Consider the following 24,722-nt stretch of genomic DNA (forward strand, 5'->3'; position numbering starts at 1 on the left):
TAGGCGGGGCTGTGAGGCATTTTCTTGATTCAGGTTTGATAGGAGGCCCAGATCAATGTGGTCAGTGCCACCCCTGGAGCACTCTTCGTGGCCTCTGCTTCTGTTCCTTGATGCCAGGCTCCTGCCTGAAGGCCCTGCCCTGGATTCCATCAATGATGGACTGAAACCTTCAAGCTAAATAAAACTTTCCATACCTTAACGTTGGTTTGGTCAGTGTTTTTATCAGAACAGTAAGAAGCAAACTAGAGCAGTAGTACTAAAGGTTGACACTAAAGCCTTACACATGCTCTACCACTGAGCTATATACCCCACCCATCTACCATGGAACCACAAATTCTTGTTTTGTTTTGTTTGACATAGGATCTTATTAGCCCAGGCTAGCCTCAAACTTGCTCTGTAGCTAGGGGTGGTTTTGAATTTCTGATCCTGCCTTTACTTCCTGAATGCTAAGATTATAAGCATATGCCTCTATCTCCAGTCTTAAATAGTCTTGGAGTTCAAACTCAGGGCTTCATGGATCACAAGAAGCATTCTACCACTGAACTACATCCTATACACCCTTGGCCTCTGAAAAGTCTTATTCTTAAAGACCTTAAAGAGGGAATATTATATAATATTAAGAGGTACAGGCCTGTATTTTACGCATGAGAAACTGGTAGAAATACACCAAAATAGAAACATTAGTTTATGAGCAGTTGGATGCCGTTGCTTCTTCTTCTTCTTTCTCCTCTTCCTCTTCTTTTTTCTTAATACTTTGAAGAAATTTCCCAAATATTTATGTGTAAATTGTTTCCATTCTATTACATTAAGTCAAACTACATGAAATTTCCTTTATTTATAGGTCAAAGTGGTATTTTTTCAACTTAATAGAATTGAACTCTGTTGTTTATGAGTGTCTCTTAAATTTAGGTAACCTGGAACTCATCATGTAGCCCAGGTTAGCCTCAAAATTCACTCTCCTTTCTCCCTCCCTCCCCCCTCCTCTCTCTCTCTCTATGTATGTATATATGTATACGTGTGTATACCTATGATATGAAGGCCAGAAGTTAATAATGGGTATCTTACCCAGTAGCTCTCTACCATAGTTTTTGAGACAATAAGGTCTCAAAACCTGGAACTTACTGATACAGCAAGACTGGCTGGGCAGCAAGCCTCAAGGATCATTCCTGGCTCTACTTCCCCAACACTGTGATTCTTACATGGGTGCCAGGAGTCTGACCTGGACCCTCAAACTTGCACAGCAAATACTTAACTGAGTGTTCTGTCTCTCCGTCTCTCCCTTCCCTGCCGCCCCCCTCTCCCTCTGTCCTCCCAGACATAAGTTTTTCCTGATATCATATAGGGGTACTATTGTTCCTAGAAAAGAGTTACTGAAGGCTGTGAAGCCTGATACCTGGCCTGTCACTCAGAATTTGCTGTCCTCGCTGCTCAGGCCCTTAAGGTGGACCAGCTGTAGTAACACGCCCTATAGAATTGTGAGGTTGAATGACCAACAAATGTAAAATGTTGAAAGTATACAGGGAACAGAATGCTGGGTAAATATGGGTTATTATGCATCCTTTTCATACTGAGGAAAATGGTGTGTGTTATTTAAAGACCATGGGTGTTTGTCTAGGTGGTGCTGACATCCAAGCCTTCTGTGCTCAAGTTGGTACTGTGTCAGCAGGCTGTATGGTCCCCAGCCTTGTCCTGATTCTCAACAGGGAGTCGTGTGGTTTACAATAAGTAGTGAATAACCATGAACAGACTTGCATTTAAACTAGAACTTATAGTATCACATATTATACACACAGCCCCAGTGCTGCGTACTGGCACTGTTCTGTCTGGCCTGGCCCTTTTATCTGCTGTCCAGAATATGTACTCGTTCCAGGGAGCGTGTGACAGGCAGTCATTGAACCACAGAACCAAGTTCTGCCCATGTAAGGGCCACAGATGAGTGCATGCACTGGTGATATGTACATCTAGTTGTTGGGCTTTGATTAGAAATCTTAAGTTTTTAATTTTTATTTCTGACTTAATTTTCAATTTTCTTTTTCTAGGATGATCCCCATACTAACTTATTGATTGAAGCTATAAAAAATGACCATCTTAGGCAAATGGAACGTGAAAGGTAACATTTCAGCCACTAACTAATATGGCTTTAGATTTTAGAAAATGACTACCTTGTCATTGATTCTTATAAAGCTTGTCAGTAGTCAGGAGTGATGATAAGTACCTTTAACCCCACACTCAGGATGCAGAGGCAGGAGGGTCTCTCAATTCTAGCCTGGTCTACAAAAGGAGTTCCAGGTCAGCCAGGCAACATAGAGAAGCCCTGTTTCAAAAAATCCAAACCAAACCAAATCAAAGGTTAGTTGCATCTGTTTCCTGAGCTGAGCTGTTACCCACATTCCCCCACCTTACGGGTTCTCTTCTTCCTTAGTCCTGGTCTCCTACAGCCCAGTTCTTCATGTCATTTTGTATGTTTAGCAGTGGGATGGTTAAACCCAGGCCCCCTGCTCTACCATGACTACATCTCTAACCTTTTCTTTTTATTTTGATGTGGGTTCACTAAGCTACCCTTGGGTTTATTCAGTAACCCAGGCTGCCTTTGAACTTGTGATCTTCTTGCCTCAAACTGAGATTACAGGCCTACTTTTCCAGGCCTGGTATTATTAGCTATTCTTAACCATTTCTCTGTAATTCTCTTTCTTTGTCCATTTGGTATTGTGTTACAATTTAGTTACCTTTATTTTGTTTAAAATAAAAAAAAATGTCATATGCATTTTTGTCTTGCCTGACAGTTAAATGTCAAGTTTAAGGAAAACCATTTATTTTACTGTTTGTTTTTTTTTTCTAGAAATAAGTTCAGTTCTTTTTTCAGATTCCTTTTTTTTTTTTTTTTTACATTTCAAATGTTATCCCCTTTCCTATTTTATTGTTTTCTCTTTTTTATTTTATTTTATTTTATTTTATTTTTTTTTTTTTTTGGTTCTTTTTTTTGGAGCTGGGGACCGAACCCAGGGCCTTGTGCTTCCTAGGCAAGCGCTCTACCACTGAGCTAAATCCCCAACCCCTCTCTTCTTTATTTTTATTTTTCACACATGTGAATAATGAAATTTGATTGTATTAACACTTTATCTTCTTTTCCATAACTTCTCCTCCTTCTATCATGTCATGTGTGTCTGTGCATGTGCACTGTGCACATGTGAATGCATGTCTGTATGTATGTGCTGTTTCTAGTTCTAACACCAAATATGCGCCTTTTCCACACCAAGATTATACAAGTCTCTGGACATTAAGTGAGTGGCCAAAAATTCACTTTTCATTCCACCCAGGTTCATGCAGACCCCACAGTTAAGGGCTCAGTCCCACAAGCATCTTCATCCCCAAATACAGTCAGCAGTAAGCAAGGCCTTCTGTTCTGAGACAGGTTTTTGTCTAGTTTTGGTTTGGTTTCTTTTGGGTTTTTGTTGTTGTTGTTTGTTTTGTTTTGTTTTTTAACCGACCCTTCTTAGGATCTGTAATTTGCTGAAAGTGCACAGAACTTGGGGAGACCCTGTGTTTCTATGTGCTAGTTTGTTGTGAAGGATGCAGCTAAGGAACAAGCAAGCAAGAGGCAAGGGACACAGCATGAGCTCCTGGGGACACTTGTAAGGTCCCATGTCCTCTCCTGGGTCACCTAATTACAACCTTTGTGTTCACCAGCCTGGACCTCCCTATGCAAGGCTCTGCATTGGAGGGAGACATGACTGACTACGTTGCTGGCCATTGCTGATGGCTCTTTGCATCAGTCAGCTCCTTTCCTCTAGACATTGGGATATGTCTTAGTCACTGTTCTGTTGCATGGCCATGGCAACTCTTATGAGGAGAGTGTTTAATTAGGGCTTGCTAATGGTTTCAGGGGTTTAGACCATCATGGTGAGGGGAGCATGGCAGCAGGCAAGTGGGCATGGTGCTGGAGAAGTAGCTGAGAGCCAGACCCTGACCCATGGGCAGAGATAGAGAGCTTGGGCCTCCAACAAGTGACTTTCTTCAACAAGGCCACATCTCCTAATTCTTTTAATCCTTTCAAAGATTTCCACATCCAAATACATCCAAATGCCTCTTAGGAGCATTCTTACTCAAACCACTACAGGATGAGTGACTAAAAATTCTAAACATTTGATCACATATGTTGATTTCTGTCAATCCAGCTCCATTTTTATCCCCATTGAGACAGGGTCTCATGTAAAAGATGCTGTTTTCAAACTTGTTCTGTTAGTAAGGATGGTCTTGAACCCTGGTCCTTCTGAACCCACCCTCCCAAGTGATCAGATTCTTCTTTGAACCTTTTTAGGGACCATGAGACATCATCTCATTAGCATAACTCATGGTCAGAAAAAAAGCATACTTCTAGCATGGAGGAAATTCAGAAAGTTTTGGGAGCTCTTTGCCACATGTCTCTGTCTGTTTCTTTTTCTTTCTTATTTTGAGGGTTTTACTGTCTCTTGTCTAGCACTCTGACTGTAGGAGAGCAGCAGCACATCAGACCTTGTTTCCTATTCTAATGCATTTCCTCACACGGCTGTCCTCCATCAAACATCTGAAAGGTCTAAGAGTTAGTGAGCATGTGATATGTAAGTTACATGGTAGAGGGCAACCTTTGGTTTTCTTAATTGTGACAGAATAGATACAATGTAAGATATACCATCCTGAAATGTATTTACTTAGACAGGTCTTACCCTGTAGTCCAGGCTGGGCTGGAGTTTATGGTCTTCCTGCCTTCTGGGGTTCAGATGTGAGTCACTGTGCCTGATACTGAAACATTTACTTTACTCCCCTCCCTCAATACAGGGACTCTCTATAGCCCTGGCTGTCCTGAAACTTGCCTGTCTCTGTCTCTGAGGGCTAGGATTAAAGGCTTCGCATATACAGATGGATAGTATACAGATGAATAGTATAGAGTACCTTTATGTTACTGTGTAACTAATCTCCAGCTCTCTACTCATTTTCACACACTCAGTACCCAGCAGCTCCCAGTGCGTACTCAGACATTACTCTCTGGAAACCACCGTTCTACATTCTGTCTGTGATCTCAGTAGTGTAGATACCTTATATAAATGGAATAATAAACTGGTTTTCCTTTTAATATTTTTTATTATATGTGTGGATCCGTGTTTACCTGCATGCATATGTATATACCACATACATGCCCTCTGCCAGTAGAATCCAGAAAAGAACATTAGATCCCACAGAACTGGGGTTAAAAGCCACCATGTGGATGCTGGGAATTGAAGTCCAGTCTTCTGGAAGAGAACGAGTGTGCTCTTTAACTACTGAACTTCTCTACCCTTGAGTCCATTTTAAAAACTGCTGTGTCTATAAATGTGAGAAAAGCAGACTAAGATAAATATCATCTATCATTGTAAACTGGCGTATCCCCTTTGGAATACTACTGGCGTTTTCCAGTGATGGTGACAATGTGCATTTTATAACAGACAGACAGACACATACATATATACTTTCAAACGTAACATGCAGCTGGGTGTGGTGACCTAGTCTAGGTCTTTTTTTAAAGAATTATTTATGTATGTGAGTACACTGTAGCTGTCTTCAGACACACCAAAGAGGGCCTCAGATCTCTTTACAGATGGTTGTGAGCCACCATGTGGTTGCTGGGAATTGAGCTCAGGACCTCTAGGAAGAACAGTCAGTGCTCTTAACCACTGAGCCATCTCTCCAGCCCTAGTCTAGGTCTTTAATCCCATCATTTAGGAGGTAAAGACAGGTGGATCCCTGTGAGTTCAAGATCAGGCAGGGATACACAGAGAAACCTAGTCTCAAAAAACAAAACAGAACAATAACAACAATAACAACAGTTTCTTTTGGGGGGTTGTGTGTGTGTGGTTTATGTGTGTGCATGTGTGTACATGTACACATAGGTGCCTGGATGTGCAAGTGTAGAGGTCAGAAGTCAATGTTGCTTACCCTCTTTCACTCTCCCCTGAATCTGGGGCTCAGCCAGTGGCTGGAGTGACCACTCGGTGAACCTCTAGGATCCTCACCTCTCTGCACCCAGTGCTGGATTACAGGAATGTGTCTTCTGACGTTTTATGTAAGTGCTAGGGAACCCAACTCAGGTCCTCCTTGTGCTTGCTAAGCAAACGGTAACGGCTGATCACCTGCCCAGGCCTATACACTATTTCCTCCATAGTGGTTACAGCTCACTTTCGTGTTCGTAAGTCGGTTATGTAAATATAGCTATGGAACTTGTCTGTGTTTCATTACTTCTTTACCTTGTCAGAGGCATCATCCAGCAGAAGAAAGGCACACAGGTATCCCAGGAGGCACTCACATAGCTAGCTGCGTTTGCTGGCTGTTTTCAGTGTGACTTACAAACATGTCTCTCAGGATGTGTGAGTGGTAGTTCTGGGAATGAGCCAGGTTTAGTCATGATGGGCAAGGCTGTAATACTGAGCTGCATCCCTAACCCTTGTTTTGAGGGACAGGATTTTACTGTGTAATCTAGAGTGACCTGTGACTGACTGACCTCAAACTCATGATCCTCCTGCCTCTACTACACTTGTGCTAAGATTATATACACCACCACTCCTGGTCTTTCTTTGCTTTCATTTTAGTTTTAGTTTTCGGTCGTTTTTGCTTGTTTGTTTGTTTGCCTGTTTGTTTGTTTGTTTTGTTTTTTGTTTATTTTTTTTTTTTGAGAAGGGTTTCTCAATATAGCCCAGGCTGTCCTGAACTCAGAGATCCGCCTGCATTTCTCTTCTCAGTGCAAGGAGGCAGGCCTGCTCACTCCTAGCCTTTATGAACACCTTTCTTATGTGACTGTCTGTCCTCTACTGAGCTTCTGTGGTGTGTTAGTTTTGATAGATAATCGTTCTACTTAAATGTTGAGAATTAAATGTAAATTACTTTTATGTAATTTATACTCATATCTAAATATAACTCCTTTGTGTTTATAATACAGGAAAGCCATGGCAGAAAAATACATCATGACAGCTGCAAAACTCATTGCTCCTGTGATCGAAGCCTCCTTTGCTGTGGGTTATAACTGGTAAGAGTAAAATCCAGATATGAGAGTCTAGGCTATACCTTTGGGCACTGGTGTCCCTTGCTGGTAGGTTTGCTGGTGACTAGGAGCCTATTGCATGGAACCTGCATTGTTTTCTAAAGATTTTAATAATTTTTCCCCTAGCTTTCTTTGAAATTCTTGAACCACATATTTAAATTTGTTTTTTCCCTTGTCTTTGATTCAAGAGCTCCATAGAGATCTACACAGTCTTGTTTCTCTTCAACTTGAGGAAACATCATATAAACTCCCTGATAATTTGCTCCCTCTACATCTGTTTGTTGATTTCCATCAGACTTTAGACTTCCATGTTACTTTCCTTCTTTGGTGTTTCTTCGATTTCTGAGACTTCGTTGAACTTCTCAAACAAACTTGCTCTGTGTGTGTGTGTGTGTGTGTGTGTGTGTGTGTGTGTGTGTGTGTGTGTTTCCAAGAGCACTATTTTTCTCCAGTTGTTTCTTTGGGGACTGTGGAGAATGGGTCAGCTTTCAGTATTTTATTTTATTTTTTGAAGGTATTTACAGTAGTTGTCTCAGTCTTCTCCTTTCTAGATCACAAAGCGATGCCCTGAGGATTTATCCAGCTCGCTAGTGTGACTGCACTCCTGTAAATAAGTTTCGAATTTTACTTTGTAACTGCTTTTGTTACGTCACACTTAGGTCATGCCGGGCTAGGAGATTCTCTTCCTTCTTTGTGTGTTTTAGACAAAGTCTCTTGTACCTTGACTGCCTTTGAATTTGAGTAGTTGGGAATGACCTTGAATGATCTTCCTTCCTCTGTCTCCCCAGATTCTGATCACAGGTGTGTACCACTAAGCCAGCCAGCTAGCTTGTCTGCCGCCTTCCCTCTTGCTTTTAAGAGAGGCTCTCATTCTGTAGTTCTCAACCCTATAGTCAGGGTCCTCTAAAGGAGCAGAAGTGATAGAATGAAAAAAGAATATAGAGAGCTGGAGAGATGGCTCAGTAGTTAAGAGCACTGACTGTTCTTCCAGAGGTCCTGAGTTCAATTCCCAGCACCCACTGGCTAGCTCACAACTGTCTGAAACTGCAGTCTGTCACTACTTCTTTGGTATCCTGTGCTCTCTTCTGGTATGCAATCATACATGCAGAAAAACACCCATATACCAAAAAATACACATTTAAGTAAGTCTTTAATATAATACATAATATATTATTTTTATATGATTTATTAGAGGGACTACCCAGGCTGTGATCTGGGTAGACAATAATGGCTGTCTTGTGACTAAAAGGCTGAGAATCCAAAATCCAGTCGTCGTTCATGCCATGGGGCTGGGGGTCTCACAGTTGTTCAGTGGGTGGGGCTGGGGTTCTCACGGTCCTAGTCTGTCACTAGAGTCCTGAGGATTTCAGCAGAGCTGATGATCTTCAGTAAACATTGGCATCTCAAAATTAATTTTGTTACAGGAGAAGCAAGATAAATGAATGTGCCAGAGAGAGTGAGAGCAAGTCAGCAAAAGGCAAAAGCTCCTTCTCCACCTTTTAATGAGGGCTCCCACTCAAAGGGTGTCCTCAAACAGTCCAGTCAGGAAAATCTCTCACAGTAGTGCCTAATGGCGTGGGCTGTAGTTCATCCCAGCTGAGTCAAATCGACAACCAAGGTTAGCCATTACAGTGGTCCGGTCTGAACTCACTTGATCTCCTCCCTCAGAGCACAAGCCCCCAACTCCCATGTCTCATCTTACTCTTTACTCTCAGATCATTCAAGTCAGACTTTCGCCCAAAGGACCCTGGCTTCCAGCCAAGGCGAATACTTTTGCTTGAATATATTTTGGCGGTGAGATGATAGCCACTCATTTAACACAAGATAGGTTTGCTTAAGAAATGTTGATAAACAGCTACACGTAGGGAAATGAGCATGTCAGTTTTGGAATCTATGAAAGGATACATTTCAGTCTACTGTGGTGTAGACCAACCTGATGAGGGAGGAGTCTAGGGAGAGCGCTTACTCACAGCTGGGCTGCACAGGTTCTGTCACTTGTGCTCCAAATTTACCCTCATATAATTTTATCTTGGCCCAACATTTTAAAATATAAAATATGAAACTTATTTTAATCAAAGAGCACAGTGTCCTTTTATATTTTTCTTAGTTTTTTATTATTATTGTATGAGTACGGGTGTTTGCCAGCATGTGTGTCTGTGCACTGTCTGTGTGTCTGTGCTGGGAGAGTCAGAAGACAGCTTAGGTCTTCTGAAGCTGGAGTTACAGAAGTGAGCCACCATGTAGCTGGTGGAAATCAAACCCAGGTCCTCTGCAAGAACAGCCAGTGCTTTCCCCGAGCCATCCCCTCAATCCCTTGTGTATTTTTTATCATAAAGAACTCTAAAGGGGCTGGGGATTTGGCTCAGTGGTAGAGCGCTTGCCTAGCAAGCGCAAGGCCCTGGGTTCAGTTCTCAGCTCCAAAAAAAAAAAAAAAAAGAACTCTAAGATTTTATTTGCAACCTAAATTATGTTTTATTTTCCTTTTGTTATCTAGATAAGAATCCATTCCTTTATATGGGACCTGCCAATTTTAAAAAAAATGCCATCTCAGACATGGTGGCTGATGCCTGTAATCCCAGAATTTGGAAGGTAGAAATCAGGAGCAAGGCCATCCTTAGCTGTATGACTGGCTTAACAAGTTTGTGGCCAGCCTGGGCTGCACGAGAGCCTATCTCAAAAGCCTTTTTTCTCTTTCTCTTCTCTCTTTTTTTTTGGGGGGGAGCAGGGGGGGACTAGATTTCAGATAAGAAGAAAGTCAAGCCCAAATTTGATTTTAGTGGCTTGATAGATGCCTTATATAATCTTTAAAATTTATAATGTGTAGAGGTCAGAGGAAGAATAGAAGTCCTAAGTGAATGTGTATTGTTCGTGTGGGCACATCCTGAGGGGCCAAGCTTTCCCTGGGAGTCAGTGGTGGGTCAGGGTGTGGGAAGACAAACCACTGCAGTTTTCTTCTCTGATGCTCACTGCATCCCCGAGACTGGTCCCCACAGGGACTTCCTACTGAGATAGGACGGACTGCACCTCATATATGTATGTCATATTCATATCCTCACCACCTCCGTCAGGGTTCCAGGACTCAATCAAGCCCTGCAGGATCTGGCAGTAATTGACATGTACATACATACATACATACATACTTATACATACATATACATATAAATATATGTGTGTGTATATATAGGTGAATATTTTGTAACCTTAGAGTTTATGATTGAAATATGACTGTTTTGGGCCTATGTCTCTGAACCTGCCATCGGCCCACCATCTTGGGGATCCATTGCTGTGTTCTGTCCCCATTCAGGAAGTCCAGGAGGCTCTGCTGTAGCCTCTGTCACCTGTGACTATACTGTTATCAAGAGAACCATAGAGAGAGCAGTGGGTGTCCAGAAGCCAGAAATGGAGTTGCTTATCTCTGAGGACATAGCTGTAGATTTCACTTGCTGGGAGTGGCAGGACCTGGGTGCTGCTCAGGACCCTCAGGGATGTGATGCTGGATGATCACAGCAGCCTGGTGTCCTTGGGGCACTGCATGCCAAAGCTGAATTGCTCTCCAAGTTGGAGTGTGATTTGGGCCATGGATGTATCAGAAGTCTCAATCTGTAGCCTTCTAGAAAACACCTAGGTCCAGGAGGTGAGTGAGATGTATAAATCGTAAGAAGTTAAAGGAAGAATTTCAGAGAAGTTCTCTGCTAGTTTGAGAAGAAGATGGTTTGCACAAGAATACTCAAGGAGAGTTCTACTGCTGTGTCTCAGGACAGTGACCAGGTTTGAGCACATGCAGTGGAACCTTTTTCCTGTGTTTGCCCAGCCTGCAATGCTGAAAGTGCCAAGAGGGAGAAAGGCTCCTGCTTGGCATGTGCGAGAGGTGGGATGTCTGACGACATTCTTTACACACTTACTGTAATAAAGAAATGGAATAAGAGGCAGAGGGCAGCGGGAGTGAACACAGGCTGAGGAATGGGTGCGAGTGGAGAAAGGGGACTCTGGTGTTCGTCTGCAGAGAAACATTCCATGTGAGTCACGGCTGTACTTCCCACCTTTGCTCTGTTCCTGCGCGTCACCAGCTGCCGATGATTAAGTCTTTTCAAGACGTGACAGCTGTTCAGTGTTTGGAGAGCTTTGAAGACTTGAAATTAAATAAAACATTTAAATTAAGCTATTTGATATCTGTTCTGTTTATATCATTTTAAACTGACATTTGTAAGAAAGGTGCCAATCAAGCCTTCTGTTTAATTTAGCTTCTTGGGGAGTTCTATGTTTGTATATTTAAAATTATTCAGTTAAAGGGAAGTAGTTTCGAGGTTCAAAGACTACTTTCTGTTCATTCAAGCCAGTTCGTTCAAGCTCATTTCAGTGGAGCCATGGGTTGGTTTTCAGCCACTAGTGTTGCTGTAGAACGCTTCAGCCACTGAAACCTGGGCCACACCAGTGCAGGGAGAAGGAATCCCCACAAACTCCACTGCTGGCAGGGACGCGATTCCTATGAAGGAAGAAGGAAAATTTGGTTCTGTTCGACTTGACTGGATCAAACTTCAGGAGCCAGACGCTAGACAGTTTATTGTCTGCGTCTTTAAATACAGTACAATTTGGAAAAAAGTTTCCAGGCAACAATCATCCCAGTTCTAGGTGTACAATAAAGCTCGAAGAATGGTTACATAGAAACTCCTTTGCAAAGTACATGTGACTATGAAGATGGGTTCTATAGCTTAAGGGTCTAGATCTGGTGTGGTCTCTGACCAAGAGAGCAGGCAGACCCGCAGCCTGTAAAGTGCACGTGACACCTCCCTAAGGATGGGTTCTATTAACTGAGAGGGAAAGCTAAGGTGTAGGAGGGAGGGTTTGGGATAACCGTTGTGGGGATTTGGGTGAGGTCTGGCTCTACAGATAGCAAGGACTACAGTTCCCGGTTCCCTAGCTCCCCAGTGTTCAGTGGGCACAGAACCTTTGTGCCCTGCGTGCTGCTAGCTCAGCTTTCAAAATTCACTGATACTATAGCATTATAAACCATCAAGTTTTGTTTTTGTTTTTCTCTAAATACACAGGGTCATTGACTCCTCTCCCCAACCCCCACATTTCTGGGCTAATTTTTAATGAGCACATAGATTAGGCCTGATGTTGTTTATGATTTAAATTGTGACTCCCTCCAAAAGGTTAAGCTTAAGTTTATCAATGACCATTCAGTTTGCTTCTCTTTTTAAAGAGGCGTTGTTTTTCTAATTATTTATATCTATATAGGGAATGAGGTGTGCTTGGTGTGGTCCCAGGGAGGACAGAAGAGGGGGCATCAGATCCCTTGGAGCTGGAGTTACAGGCAATCATGAGCCTCCTGATGTGGGTGCTGGGAACTGAACTTGGGTGCTCTCGAATATCAGTACATCTTCCCCCTAACCATTGAACTCTCTCCCCAGCCTCTGGGACTCTTTGCACCTTGTTGCTGAGGCAGTCTCTCTCCTGTTTGCTACTGCTACACTCTATCCCAGGCTGGGTGGCCATGAGCTTCTAAGGAATTCTTCTGACTCTGACCCTCATCTGCTTGGAGGAGTCTTAGGGCTACAGACACATGCCACTGTGCCTGGCTTTTTGCATAGGTTCTGAGGATCCAAGTTGAAGTCATGAGACTTGAGAAGCAAGCACTTTGACTCACTGAGCCTTGCCTTTTGTTGCTCTATGAGGCAGTGTGGACCCTGGCTGGGCTTCAGCTTTGGCCCTCCCAGTACTGGACCTACGAGGCATGCACCCACTTCTGGTTTGCTCTGCTGACTTGCTGAAGTACACACAGTACTTACTTTGATAGGAAAGCACTAGCCTAGCGCTGCAAGGAGGGGCAGAGCATGGCTGGTGTGGTTCTGTCCCTCCTCCCATGAAGCTCTATGAGGACTTTTAGGTGAGAAGTGAGCACTTGCATGTTGATAACTCCTCCCCCCAAAGTGATTCTCATATGTGGGACGCTTTTGTTGCTGTTGCTGCTGCTGCTGTTAGCAGTGGTGTCTCCTTTGAATGCATATTAAAATCATCAGGGGATTGAACACTTCCTCGAGGGGCAGTCTGTAGTCTACACCAGTTAAATCAAAATGTCTCTGTTGAGGTTACAGTCCTGGGGGTTACCTTACATGTGTCTCACATTGCTTTGCATCATGCAGTAGTTCATCGGCCACATGGCCCCGTTAAGGTGAAGTGCAGTCAATCTTGCATGGGATGGCTTGCTCAAAAGGGCAAGGTATGGAATAAGCAGTCTTGCTTTGTCTCTATAATTTCCACTTATTTCTTCTGGCGTTCCTCTAAGCTTATTCCCAGATGATTATATCATTTTAACATTTTTTGGTGAGACATAAAGTGTACACAAAAATTATATGGACCAGCTGGGAGCACTGACATATTTATCTGTGGTACCAGCTCAGGAGGCTGAGATAGGAGTTTCATATGAGCCCAGTAGTTCAAGACCAGTGTGAGCAATATAGGTAGAACTCATCTGAAAAATAAGACTTACACAAAACAACTTCAACTGAATGACGTATCATGAAACTAGCACCCATGTGGCTACTGCATTAGCTTGACAAGTAAAATTTAAAGACTTTCAGAACCTTAGAAGATCTTGATGCCATCACCATACTCTTCAACAAAGGATAGATGGCCCTCCTCTCCACTTCCTTGCTTTTCCTCCTTAAGAACCTTGGCAGGCTTCTCTGCACACTGTAATGTAGCTTTTCTGGCTTTAAACCAGATATAGACCTGTATTATATGATATAGACTGTATTGTAGGTAGAATGGCACTGACTGTGTTCCTTTGCTCATGGTCTTCTTTATGAAGGTCATGTGTGTGGATGGTTCCCATGCCCTTGCAGATAGCTGTGGTTTGTTCGGTTTCATTGCTTCTGGTGGTGTTGTATTGCTGTGTACCTACTTTCATGTTAGTGGGCATTATGGTAGTTTTCAGTTGGAATTTGACAGTTATCAATATTATTGTATGATTGTGGGTGTGGGCTTTATTTATATGTGGGCTGGTTTTGAGGTTATGTATACATTCAGCTTTCAAGCAGATGGCTGCTAAGACCTGGCCCTTCCCCCTCAGCAGCATATAGAAATCCTTAGCATACCTTGTAGCTGTGCATCTTAACCAGACAGCCTGCCAGCATTGTGGTTTTTGACGTGCACCTCACTGATGACGATTAGTGCCATGTGTTAATTTGCCACACAATTATTGTTTGTATGCTGAGTGCCATTTGAGACTCTTGGCCTTGTTTTTGGTTTTTTGGTTAGTAGGTCCTCTTGAAGATACTTTTATTTATCTCAACTTCGTGAAAATATTTTCCTGTTTTCTTGAAGAGTTTTGGGGCTTTGTTTGTTTGTTTTTGAGACAGGGTCTCATTATGTAGTCCTGGCTGTCCTGCAGTTCACTACATAGACTGGTACATGGTACTAACTGAAGTCCAGAGTGAGGGTAAGCTGGCCACAGACTGCCTTCTCACAGAGAAGCTTCTAGTACATTTTACAGGGAGCTTTTAAAGGCAAAGAGTACAGAAAACCTGAGTCCTGCTTAGCAATTGCAAGAGGAAGTAGAGCAAACAATCCCTTTAACAGAAGCCAAATGCAGGTAGCTGGGGCATTTTGACCCCAAGTTTCTAGAACTGGGTTTGGTAGTTTCCCACAGGACTTTTAATGTTGGAGGTCAGAAAGGGGGTTTCGGGGGGAACAGTTTGACGTTTACCTAGGACAAGATGGAGGAACCTTTTGCCCTGTCACAACCCCACAGAGATTCACCTGCTTCTACTTCCCAAGTACTGAGATTAAAGGGATGTGTGTGCCACCATGCCCAGCATTCCTGAAGTTTTACCTGTCACATATAGATAGAAGATTTATGTGGAAGTATCATGTAAAGTCAAATTTAGTTTTTTCTTTTTTCTTCCCTTTTGTTTTCTGGGCTGTCACTTAACTCCATATCAGTTGTAAAATGACTGTTTCTCCCATGGAGCTATAATCTCATCTTTGGCTTATATCAAGTGCCTATGCATGGATTTGGTTTTGGAGTTTTTAATTCTTTTATTCCTTCCCTGAAACCACATACTTTTAACTTCTTATAATTCATAACAAATATTGCTATCTGAGAGTGCTATAGTGTAAATGTTCATTTCTCTACAAAATTCATGTGTTGAGATCTTAACCACCAAGATGGTAATATTAAGATGCGATTTATGGGGTGTGATTAAGTCATGAGAGCAGAACTCCTATGAATAAAATTAGTTCCCTCACAGGGTACTCAGAGGGTAACTAGCTCCTTCCAGTATATGAGGATACTGAAGAAAGACACATGATCCTTTTCTAAAAGCAGACCCTTACCAGACCAGCTTGATCTTGGACTTCCCAGCCTCTAGAACACTAAGAAATAAATGTGTTGTTTTAAGCTACCCATTTGTGATACAAGACAGAATTACAAGTATTATGAATCCTCTCCTTTGTTCTTCAGGATTGCTTGGGCCTTTAGAATCAGTTTTTCAGTTTATATTCTCTATTCGTTTCCCTCTCCCCAGCCACTGGAGTTTAAACTTAAATCTATAAAATACTATTAACTTAAGAGATTAATAGACTTAAATTTTATGGGATGACAAAATTGAACAGAATGTACAGATATTCCCACATCATCACCCAGCAGCCAGACACTCTGTCCATCACATCCTACAGTGTGTAGTAAGTACAGTCATCACCCTGATAAGCCTATGTAGACACAGCATTATTACCCCAGGCCTGGGGCTTAGGATTCCCTCTGTGTGTGGTGAAACAGTGTATTTTATGTATCACCAGTTTAGCATCATAGGACTGTTCTCTTTGCCATAAAACTGCCCTGATCCTTCCTCCATCAGCTCACAGCCCACAGCTTTATCTTTCCCTGACTGTCGTGTGTTGGAATCATATGTGGAATCATATGTCACGTAGCTTTTTCATGTTAGCTCTGACACTTAGTAAGATATCTTAAGTTTCCTCCATGTGTTTTGAGATTTGATAGCTCATTACTTTTTTTTTTTTTTTTTTTTGGGTTCTTTTTTTCGGAGCTGGGGACCGAACCCAGGGCCTTGCGCTTCCTAGGCAAGCGCTCTACCACTGAGCTAAATCCCCAGCCCCAGCTCATTACTTTTTAATTCAGTAGTAATGTTTCATTTTACAAGTGTCTACTCATTGACCATCCAAAAGCATCTTGGTTGCTTCTAAGTTTTGGCAATTGTGAATAACACTATTAAAAACATCCACGTATGTGTTTTATCTGAACATAAGTTTTAAACTATTGAGTAAATACCAAAGAATACAGCAGCTAGATCATATAGTAAGAACATTTTGTAAGAAACTGCCCACTGTCTTCCAAAGTGGCTGTACCTGATAAGTTATTTCTCCACCAATTCAAGCAATTCGATTATATTAAAAGAAGATTTGTTGGGAAGCTGCTCTTGGACAAGTTCACTGGCCTCAAAGAAGGAGGCCAGGGAAATCACCATAGGAAGAGAGAAAGAGGAGAGAGGGAATGGGGGGGGGGGGGAGAGAAAACACACAAGCAGGAAGACTGAAAGTCTGGATTGTTTAGGGAGGAGTCCCTGAGTTGAAAAGTTCACGGTTGGGGGCAGGGTATGCCAGGCAGGGACTGAGGGATGCTGGGAGAACACAGAGGCCAAGTCTGCTTTGGCATGTAAGATGTGTACCTGTCCCTTGTCCTGGGTTCTGAATCCAAACAGAACTAACTGTCTGCCTTCCTTCCAGCAGTGAGTGAGAGTTCCTGTTGCCCTGCATCCTTGCACTTTTGTCTTTCCTAATTGATGTGGAAAAGTATCTCATGGGCCTTGTAGTTTGTAATTTCCTAGTGAAATCAAACATCTTTTCTAAGGGTATTTTTTTTTTTTTTTTGGTTCTTTTTTTCGGAGTTGGGGACCGAACCCAGGGCCTTGCACTTCCTAGGCAATCTAAGGGTATTTTTATTTGCCAAGTGGTTATTTTATATGAGCAGTTTTTTGCTAAATTTCAATATTATATGTATTTATATGTATTTGTTGAATTTCTGGGGATGGAGCCTAGGACCTTATGCAGGTTAGTCAAGATTCTGCCATGCCTGACCTGGGTTTTTTGTTTGTTTGTTTGCTTGCTTGTTTGTTTGTTTTGTCCCCTTGTGATGCTGATTGGTCTTGAACTTGTTATGTGTCCCAGACTTTTCTGAACTTTCAGTCCTCCTACCTTGTCCTGTATCCTGGGGTTTCGGAAGTACACCATCCTGCTCGCCCAAGTTTATAGTTTTTGTTTGTTATTGTTTGGTTTTAGGAGTCTTTCACATTATGAAAGTGCTTTGATGAATAAGTGCTTCACAAGTATCTTCTCCCAGTCTGTAGGTTTTTGTACTGACTGATTTTGTGTGTCAACTTGACACAAGCTGGAGTTAACACAGAGAAAGGAGACTCCCTTGAGGAAACACCTCCATGAGACCCAGCTGTAAGGCATTTTCTCAATTAGTGATCGAGATGGGGAGGGCTCATTGTGAGTGGTGCCATCCCTGGACTGGTTGTCTTTGGTTCTATAAGAGAGTAAGTTGAGCAAGCCAGGGGAAGCAAGCCAGTAAGTAGCACCCCTCCATGGCCTCTGCATCAGCTCCTGCTTCCTGACCTGCTTGAGTTCCAATCCTAACTTCCTTTGATGATGAACAGCAATGTGGAAATGTAAGCTGAATAAACCCTTTCCTTCCCAACTTGCTTCTTGGTCATGATGTTTGTGTAGCAATAGAAACCCTAACTAAGACATTTTTTTCTCATTCTCTTGACATTTGGGACAGTGCTTAGAATGTCACTCAAATCAGCAGATGAGGAGAGGGACAATCAACATCTTTGTGTTGTGAGCACTCCAACCTGTGAGCATGGTATATGTCTCCATTTATACAGGTTCCTACATTTCTTTTAACGTCACATTTTAGAGGTTTTTTTTTTCATTAATTTATTTGTTCACTCTACATCCCAATATCCATTCCCCCCATCTCTTCCCAATCCCCCCTTCCCATACCTCCTCTCCTTCTCCCCTAAGAAGGGAGAGGCCCCTCTGGGTGTCAGCCCCTCCCTAGCTCATCCAGTCATCTAGATACCTATACATCTTTTGTTAACATTTGTCTTATTTGATGATGTTTTGGTTGTAAACATTTTGTTGTTGTTTTTCTAGACAGGGTTTTTCTCTATGTCAGTTCTGGCTGTCCTGGACCCTTTGATGATTGATGAGGCAGGCTCTACGGTATTTCCCAGAATTTGTTTTTACTTATCACACACCCCTTCCCTAGGGCATTGCTTTTAGGCCATAAAACTCATCCTTGTGAGTGATGTTACTTGTGCTTCACAACAGCCTAAGTGACTTCTGTGTCGTCTTAGGGCCAGGCCAATCCTGACTCCCACAGGCATTGTGTTTACCTCACGCCTTCTCCCTAGACCCATATCCCGAGCACTGTTTCAAGTTAACAAGAACCAGCTTACCGATGACGCCTTGTGTCCTTGCAAAGCTCTTCAGTGTGAGTGTGTAATGTTTAGTATACACAGTAATGTGAGATGTAAAAGCTGTGTTTTACCCACAGGGTTCATTGTCATCAGAATACTTCTTTTCCCCAAAATTGGGTTTTGCTTAAATATGGCTGAAGTAAAATGATCTAGGCCAGACTCTGGAAGTCCTGATCCAGTGCCTGTTATAATAGAACTGGGCTGAACTGGGTTTTATTCTTGTCTCTTCATGGATCATTTTTCCCTTTCTGCCTCGAAGCCTGCAGGGAATCACCACACTTAACACCTTAGCTTCTTTTTCATTATTTTAAAAAAGTGTGTGTGTGTGTGTGTGTGTGTGTGAGAGAGAGAGAGAGAGAGAGAGAGAGAGAGAGAGAGAGAGAGAGTCAGTCTGTTGGACCTCACCTTCTGAACCTTGTTTGAGGCAGGCTGTCTTTTTCCTGTCTACTGTGATGTCAGGTGCTGCTTCTCTAACCTCCATGGATTCCCTTGTGTCCTCCTCTCTGGTCTTCTCAGAGGAGTGCTGTGGTTATAGATGCTCACACTGTCAGTTGACTTTTACCTGGGTTCTGTGTTTTTGTGCAAACACTCCCTTGTCTGCTTGTTGATTTTTGAGATAGAGTTTTGCTGTGTATCCTAGGCTGGCCTCAAACTTGCAGTCCTCCTGCCTCTCTGTCTTAGTTAGGTTTCCATTGCTGTGAAGAGATACCATGGCCAAGGCAACTCTTATAAAGGCAAATATTTAACTGGGGCTGGCTTACAGGTTCAGAGGTTTAGTCCATTATTATCATGGCAGGAAGCATGGCAGCATCCAGGCAGGCATGGTGCTGGAGAAGGAGCTGAGAGTTCTGCACCTTGATCTGACTACAGCTAGGAGAAACTGACTCTTTCCCCACTAGGTGGAGCTTTAAAGCCCACCTCCACAGTGACACACTTCTTCCAACAAAGCCACATATACTCCAACATGCCCAATAGTGTCACTTTCCGTGGGCCAAGCATATTCAGACCACCGCACTAGCGCATCTATTTTAATGCTCAGAAGCGATGGTGTAGATGTTTTTGTTTTGTTTCTAGTCTCAGGGCAAAGCCTTCAACAGTAGCTCACTTAGGTGTACAATACAAATTGGTACACAGACTGCTTCATTGGTAATACTACTTTAGGAGACCTGACGACATTCTTTCTAACCTCTTATATTTTGTATTATTTTGTCAGATGTCTTAATACTGAAAAAACTTTAACCCAACAAGAAATTACTATAAATTGTTTTCCAGTAGGGGTTTTAGAAATGAAATTAGTCATCAGTCTTGTTTATCATTTATGATTTTAATGTCATGCTGGGAAAGCAGTCAACAACAAAAGCAAGTACTTGTTCATTCAGGCCAAAGATAAGTCAAACATTTAAAGGTTTTTAATTCAATAAGTTTCAGTTGAATGAAGTTGATAAACATATTAACAATAACAAAGCAATTTAAGTGATTATTACCTGCATACTGCAACACTGTATAAGATACCATTCCTTCACTTAGTAGGAATGCCTAATTGATACACTGGGGCCATGGAAATCTTATTATATTGATATCTGGGTTGAGAACTGAAGAATTAGTAAAGATAAAAGTGGGTAAGGAGAATATTCTAAAGATAAAGAAGAATGTTCTCTATGTTCCACATATCTGAAGTCCTTCACACACACTCTGGGCGTGCATGTATGTGTGCATATGCACACGCCCATGTACACACAAACCAAAATACTTAAAATTTAAGGTGGAAGACTCCAGATTCCTTTAGTTATCCACTCCTTTGCTAAGGACCCTCCTAGATTACAATCACATTCTCTTTATTTATTTATATGTGACTGTGTCTGTGGGTGTTGTGGTGAGCACAGAGAGGTCAGAGGACAGCTTCCTGGAGTCCATTCTATTTTTCTTCCTTTGGGTTGGATATGGAGACACAAGTGGTCCAGCTGTGCAGCAAGTGCTTTGACCACTGAGCCATCACCGCATTCTTTATCTGTGTCCTTCATAATGTTTTTTCACGATAAATGTGTAATTCTGTGATAGCAAGGAATGGGACCTGAGGAGCCCACAAGAGCCTCTTCTCTGAGACAGCATCAGAGTGCAGTGTAAACCTCAGCCCAGCCCACAACATGGGACCCCACAATAACCCTACAAATGGCACCAATTATTAAGCCTATATCACCTGTCTTCTTGAACTTCTTTGTAAAGAACTTGCTTTACTGTTCTCTCCTCACAGGTGAGGGACAGTATTGTATCTACTCTTGCAGCCCCTGTACCAAGACATAATGTCTGACATGTAATAGACATTTCATAAATATTTGCTGTCAATACCTGGGTTTCCAGATCATTCTTTTGGAACTCAAATTTCGTGAGCCATGTCTTCAGATGGTCACTCAGAGGGTATAGTGCAAGGGGGACCAAGGAGGACCTCAAGTCCTCTGTCCCTATTTCAAACAGAGAGGCTCTTCTGTATATGGGACTTTTCAGGAAAAGGCTCTGTTGAAGAAAGAGACTCTGTTTCTGATTATGGTTTGGGCTAGAGACCCACACCCTCCGTGACAAACATCATTGTTTCATTCACTGAAGCAGGTCTAATGAAATATCCATGACCTCATGTAATGCTCTCGGCTGTTTTTATCATTGTTTCTAAACTTGATATGTGGTAGGTTGAATGAGAATGGCCCTCATAGGCTCATCTATTTGAATGTTCAGTCACCATGGAGTGGCACTATTTGAAAAGCTAGAAGGGTTAGGATGTGTGGCCAGTCAGAGGAACTGTGTCACTGGCAATGGGCTTTGAGGTCTTAAAAGCCCACACCAGGCTCAGGCTTCCTCTCTCTACCCACAATCAGGGTTGGCTCTCAGCTACTTCTTCAGTACTGTGCCTACCATGCATGTCTGCCGCCATGCTCCCCACATTATTATAATGGACTAAGCCTCGGAAACTAACGAAAGCCCCAATGCTTTCTCTGTAAGAGTTGCCATGGTCACCGTGGAGAATGATAGAGAATGGCAGCTGACATTGACCTCTGATCTCCAAATGTGCATGAATACACACATGTGTGTGAACCCAACAGAAGGGTACACTGCTCTCACACACATGCATGCACTTGGAGAGAGAAAGAACTGGAATAAATACCTGAGATAAATGAAGCCCCCTGTGCTCTGTGCTCGCTGTTCTGTAGGTGTGTGGAAGTAGTGAAGGCCTCTCAGTACGTGGAGCTGGCCAACGACCTGGAGATTAACAAAGCAATCACCTACTTGAGACAGAAGGACTTCAACCAGGTAAGTGCCACGGCAGCCTGCATGTTCGCTGGTCCGTCCAAGCAGTGCATGCAGGGAAGCTGCTCTCTCGAATGCTATTGGAGGACTCTACCCCTGAGCTCCACCCCCACCCATAACTTTGACAAGACTTTACATGTTGGTTCTGTTTATTAAAATGTAAATGCTTTCTATATATAGCATATTGTTAAATTACCAAAGCCTGTGTGGTTCAGGCCTTGAAATTTCAGACTGTTCTGCAAAGTGCTAAGGCCCATAGGAGCTGGTATGTGCCAGGAGCCCACATAGTGCTGATGTGCTTCTGTTTGGTCCTCTGTGGAACGGCTTTCCTTGAGGCTGTTTCAAATGTTTCTTATGACAGGTAGGTTCCCCATGCTGGACACTGGCTTAGAACCTGGAATCCCTCACTGCCAAGCTGCTACCTGTTGTTTTGATGGGGGGAGCACTGTGAGCCTTTCAGTACTCGCTCAGGTAGAGCAGAGCCAAGACAAAAGCAGAAGTCTGCAGAGTTTTAAGAAAAAGAAAGGATACCAAAGTGGAACAAACAGCATACACTTGGTTTCCGAGTTTATAAAACTGATGGCTAGTGTCCTATGTACTTACAATTCAGAACTTCATTTGACTCAGACAGCAGGCCCATAAGCCACAGCATCTTTCCTACCCACCGTCTAAGCCCCTGCTTTCTCTTTGCTTCCTAATGAAGGGCCTTCTTTCTATCTGAAGGCAACAGAAAGGGGCAGCTGCTCTCCAGAGACTGGGAGAGCACCCTTACTCAGAATATCAGAATATGAGGACAAAGTGAAGTGACTCCGTGTCTGAGTACTAATAAAAAGATGGCTATGTTACAGTACCAAGAAGTGGGTAATTCCATGTGTTAATTCTCCATACTTCTGTTTATGGCTTTTAGTATTTACAGAGCACTAAAACCTTCCAGAGACTCCTTATATCTGCTCTGTCATTTTATCACTATACCATCACCCATTAAAATGCCATTGGCAGGGCTGGAGAGATGATTCAGAGGCTGGAGCATGTTGTTCTTTGGCAGAGGTTCTAAGTTTGGTTCCCTGTACCCACATCGGTGCCTCACAACTGCCCATAAATCCTGCCCCAGGGAATATGACACTTCTCTGGCCTCCTTGGTGACCTGCACTCACATGCACACAGCCACTCAAGAACATACACATACACACATTTGGAAAACTAATGGAAGCAAATCCTATTTTAAAATACCACAGTCAGCCTCAGTGGCTCATGCCTGTAATCCCACCTCCCAGGAGGTGGAGGCAAGAGAATCAGAAATTCAAGGTCTCCTCAGCTACTGGTCAGTTTAGGTTAACCTGAGCTCCATGAGACCCTGTATCAAACAAACAAACAGCCATTGTAAGTTCTGTTGCCGTAGAATCATGTGATGTGAGATAGACTGATTGGTCTCTTTTCTTGCTGGAGTGATCTTGGGGCCTGAAAAATAATTTTTTTTTCTTTTTTCTTTTTTTCGGAGCTGGGGACCGAACCCAGGGCCTTGCGCTCGCTAGGCAAGCGCTCTACCGCTGAGCTAAATCCCCAACCCCTGAAAAATAATTTATGAGTATGAAGGAGGAGTATATTGTTCTAGATGACACAGTGGAGAAAATTTTATTTACCTATTTTCTTGACATTTTATTTTTAAATCTTATTTTACCTTTAGGAAAAGTAGTAGTGCATTGCCATAGGTCATGTTGTATAACTGTTCATCCAAATCACTGTTGGTGCTGGAGAGATGGCTCATCAGTTAAGACACTCGCTGTTCTTCCAGAGGTTCTGAGTGTGGGTCCCAGCACCCGCATGACAACTCACAAGTATCCGTAACTCCAGCTCCACTGGGGCCGATGCCTTCTCTGGGCCTCCACGGGTACCAGGCACATAAGTGACACATAGACATACATGCAGGCAAAGCACTAAGATATGTAAAATAATAAAATAAATTTAAATAAGCACTCAACTTTTTCTGTTAAAATTATCCCAGATCTTGTTATCTCCCGCTTACTTTGCTCCTCTCATTCAGAATATCTTTATTGGTGGTAGTCATTTGTGTGTGTGTGTGTGTGTGTGTGTGTGTGTGTGTGTGTGTGTGTGCGTGCGCAGTTATTTTGTCTTTGAGACAGAGTTTTGCTCTGAAGCCTAAGCTGGCCTCCAACTCACTGTTATCCTCCTCCTTCCTTAGCTTGAAAAGGCAGGATATGGTGTTTGGATGTCTCCTATCTAGTGTTAGACTAGTCTAGAAATGTCTTACAGTTAAGGCCATGAGAACCCTTTAAAAGAGTAATAGCATACTCATATGGGAACCAAAATTGTGAAATTTAGTCGTTTGTTTTATTTTGTGATGCTAGGCATCAAACTAAGACCTTTATATATTCTAGATAGGCACTGTGCCTCTGATTGATACCTCTAGCTCGGAATTTGGTGTTTTAAAAACTCTTATTCTTAACTAAGCCTGAATCAGCATGCTTGCTGGTTTGTCTTAACTAAGCCTGACCTGAATCAGCATGCTTGCTGGTTTGTCTTAACTAAGCCTGACCTGAATCAGCATGCTTGCTGGTTTGTCTTAACTAAGCCTGACCTGAATCAGCATGCTTGCTGGTTTGTCTTAACTAAGACTGAATCAGCATGCTTGCTGGTTTGTCTTAACTAAGACTGAATCAGCATGCTTGCTGGTTTGTCTTAACTAAGCCTGACCTGAATCAGCATGCTTGCTGGTTTGTCTTAACTAAGCCTGAATCAGCATGCTTGCTGGTTTGTCTTAACTAAGCCTGACCTGAATCAGCATGCTTGCTGGTTTGTCTTAACTAAGCCTGAATCAGCATGCTTGCTGGTTTGTCTGTGGAATCAAGTGCTGC

General features: G+C 42.6%; 1 protein-coding gene across 12 annotated transcripts in view; it reads left to right on the top strand.

Moving 5' to 3' along the window:
- Positions 1 to 24,722, top strand: part of Ift88 (intraflagellar transport 88) — a 101,198-nt gene that overhangs the window by 29,318 nt on the left and 47,158 nt on the right. For all 12 annotated transcript variants that reach the window (XR_010057818.1, XR_010057816.1, XR_005493725.2 and 9 more), the window contains 3 exons: positions 2,040 to 2,110; positions 6,947 to 7,033; positions 21,753 to 21,852. Coding sequence is in view for 8 of the 12 variants with exons in the window: in XM_017599687.3 (XP_017455176.1) it covers positions 2,040 to 2,110; positions 6,947 to 7,033; positions 21,753 to 21,852 (258 nt within the window). In the remaining 4 variants the exon portion in view is untranslated. The remainder of the gene's footprint in view (positions 1 to 2,039; positions 2,111 to 6,946; positions 7,034 to 21,752; positions 21,853 to 24,722) is intronic.

The sequence above is a fragment of the Rattus norvegicus genome, chromosome 15 (assembly GCF_036323735.1).
Source record: "Rattus norvegicus strain BN/NHsdMcwi chromosome 15, GRCr8, whole genome shotgun sequence".
NCBI classification, from domain to species: Eukaryota; Metazoa; Chordata; class Mammalia; order Rodentia; family Muridae; genus Rattus; species Rattus norvegicus.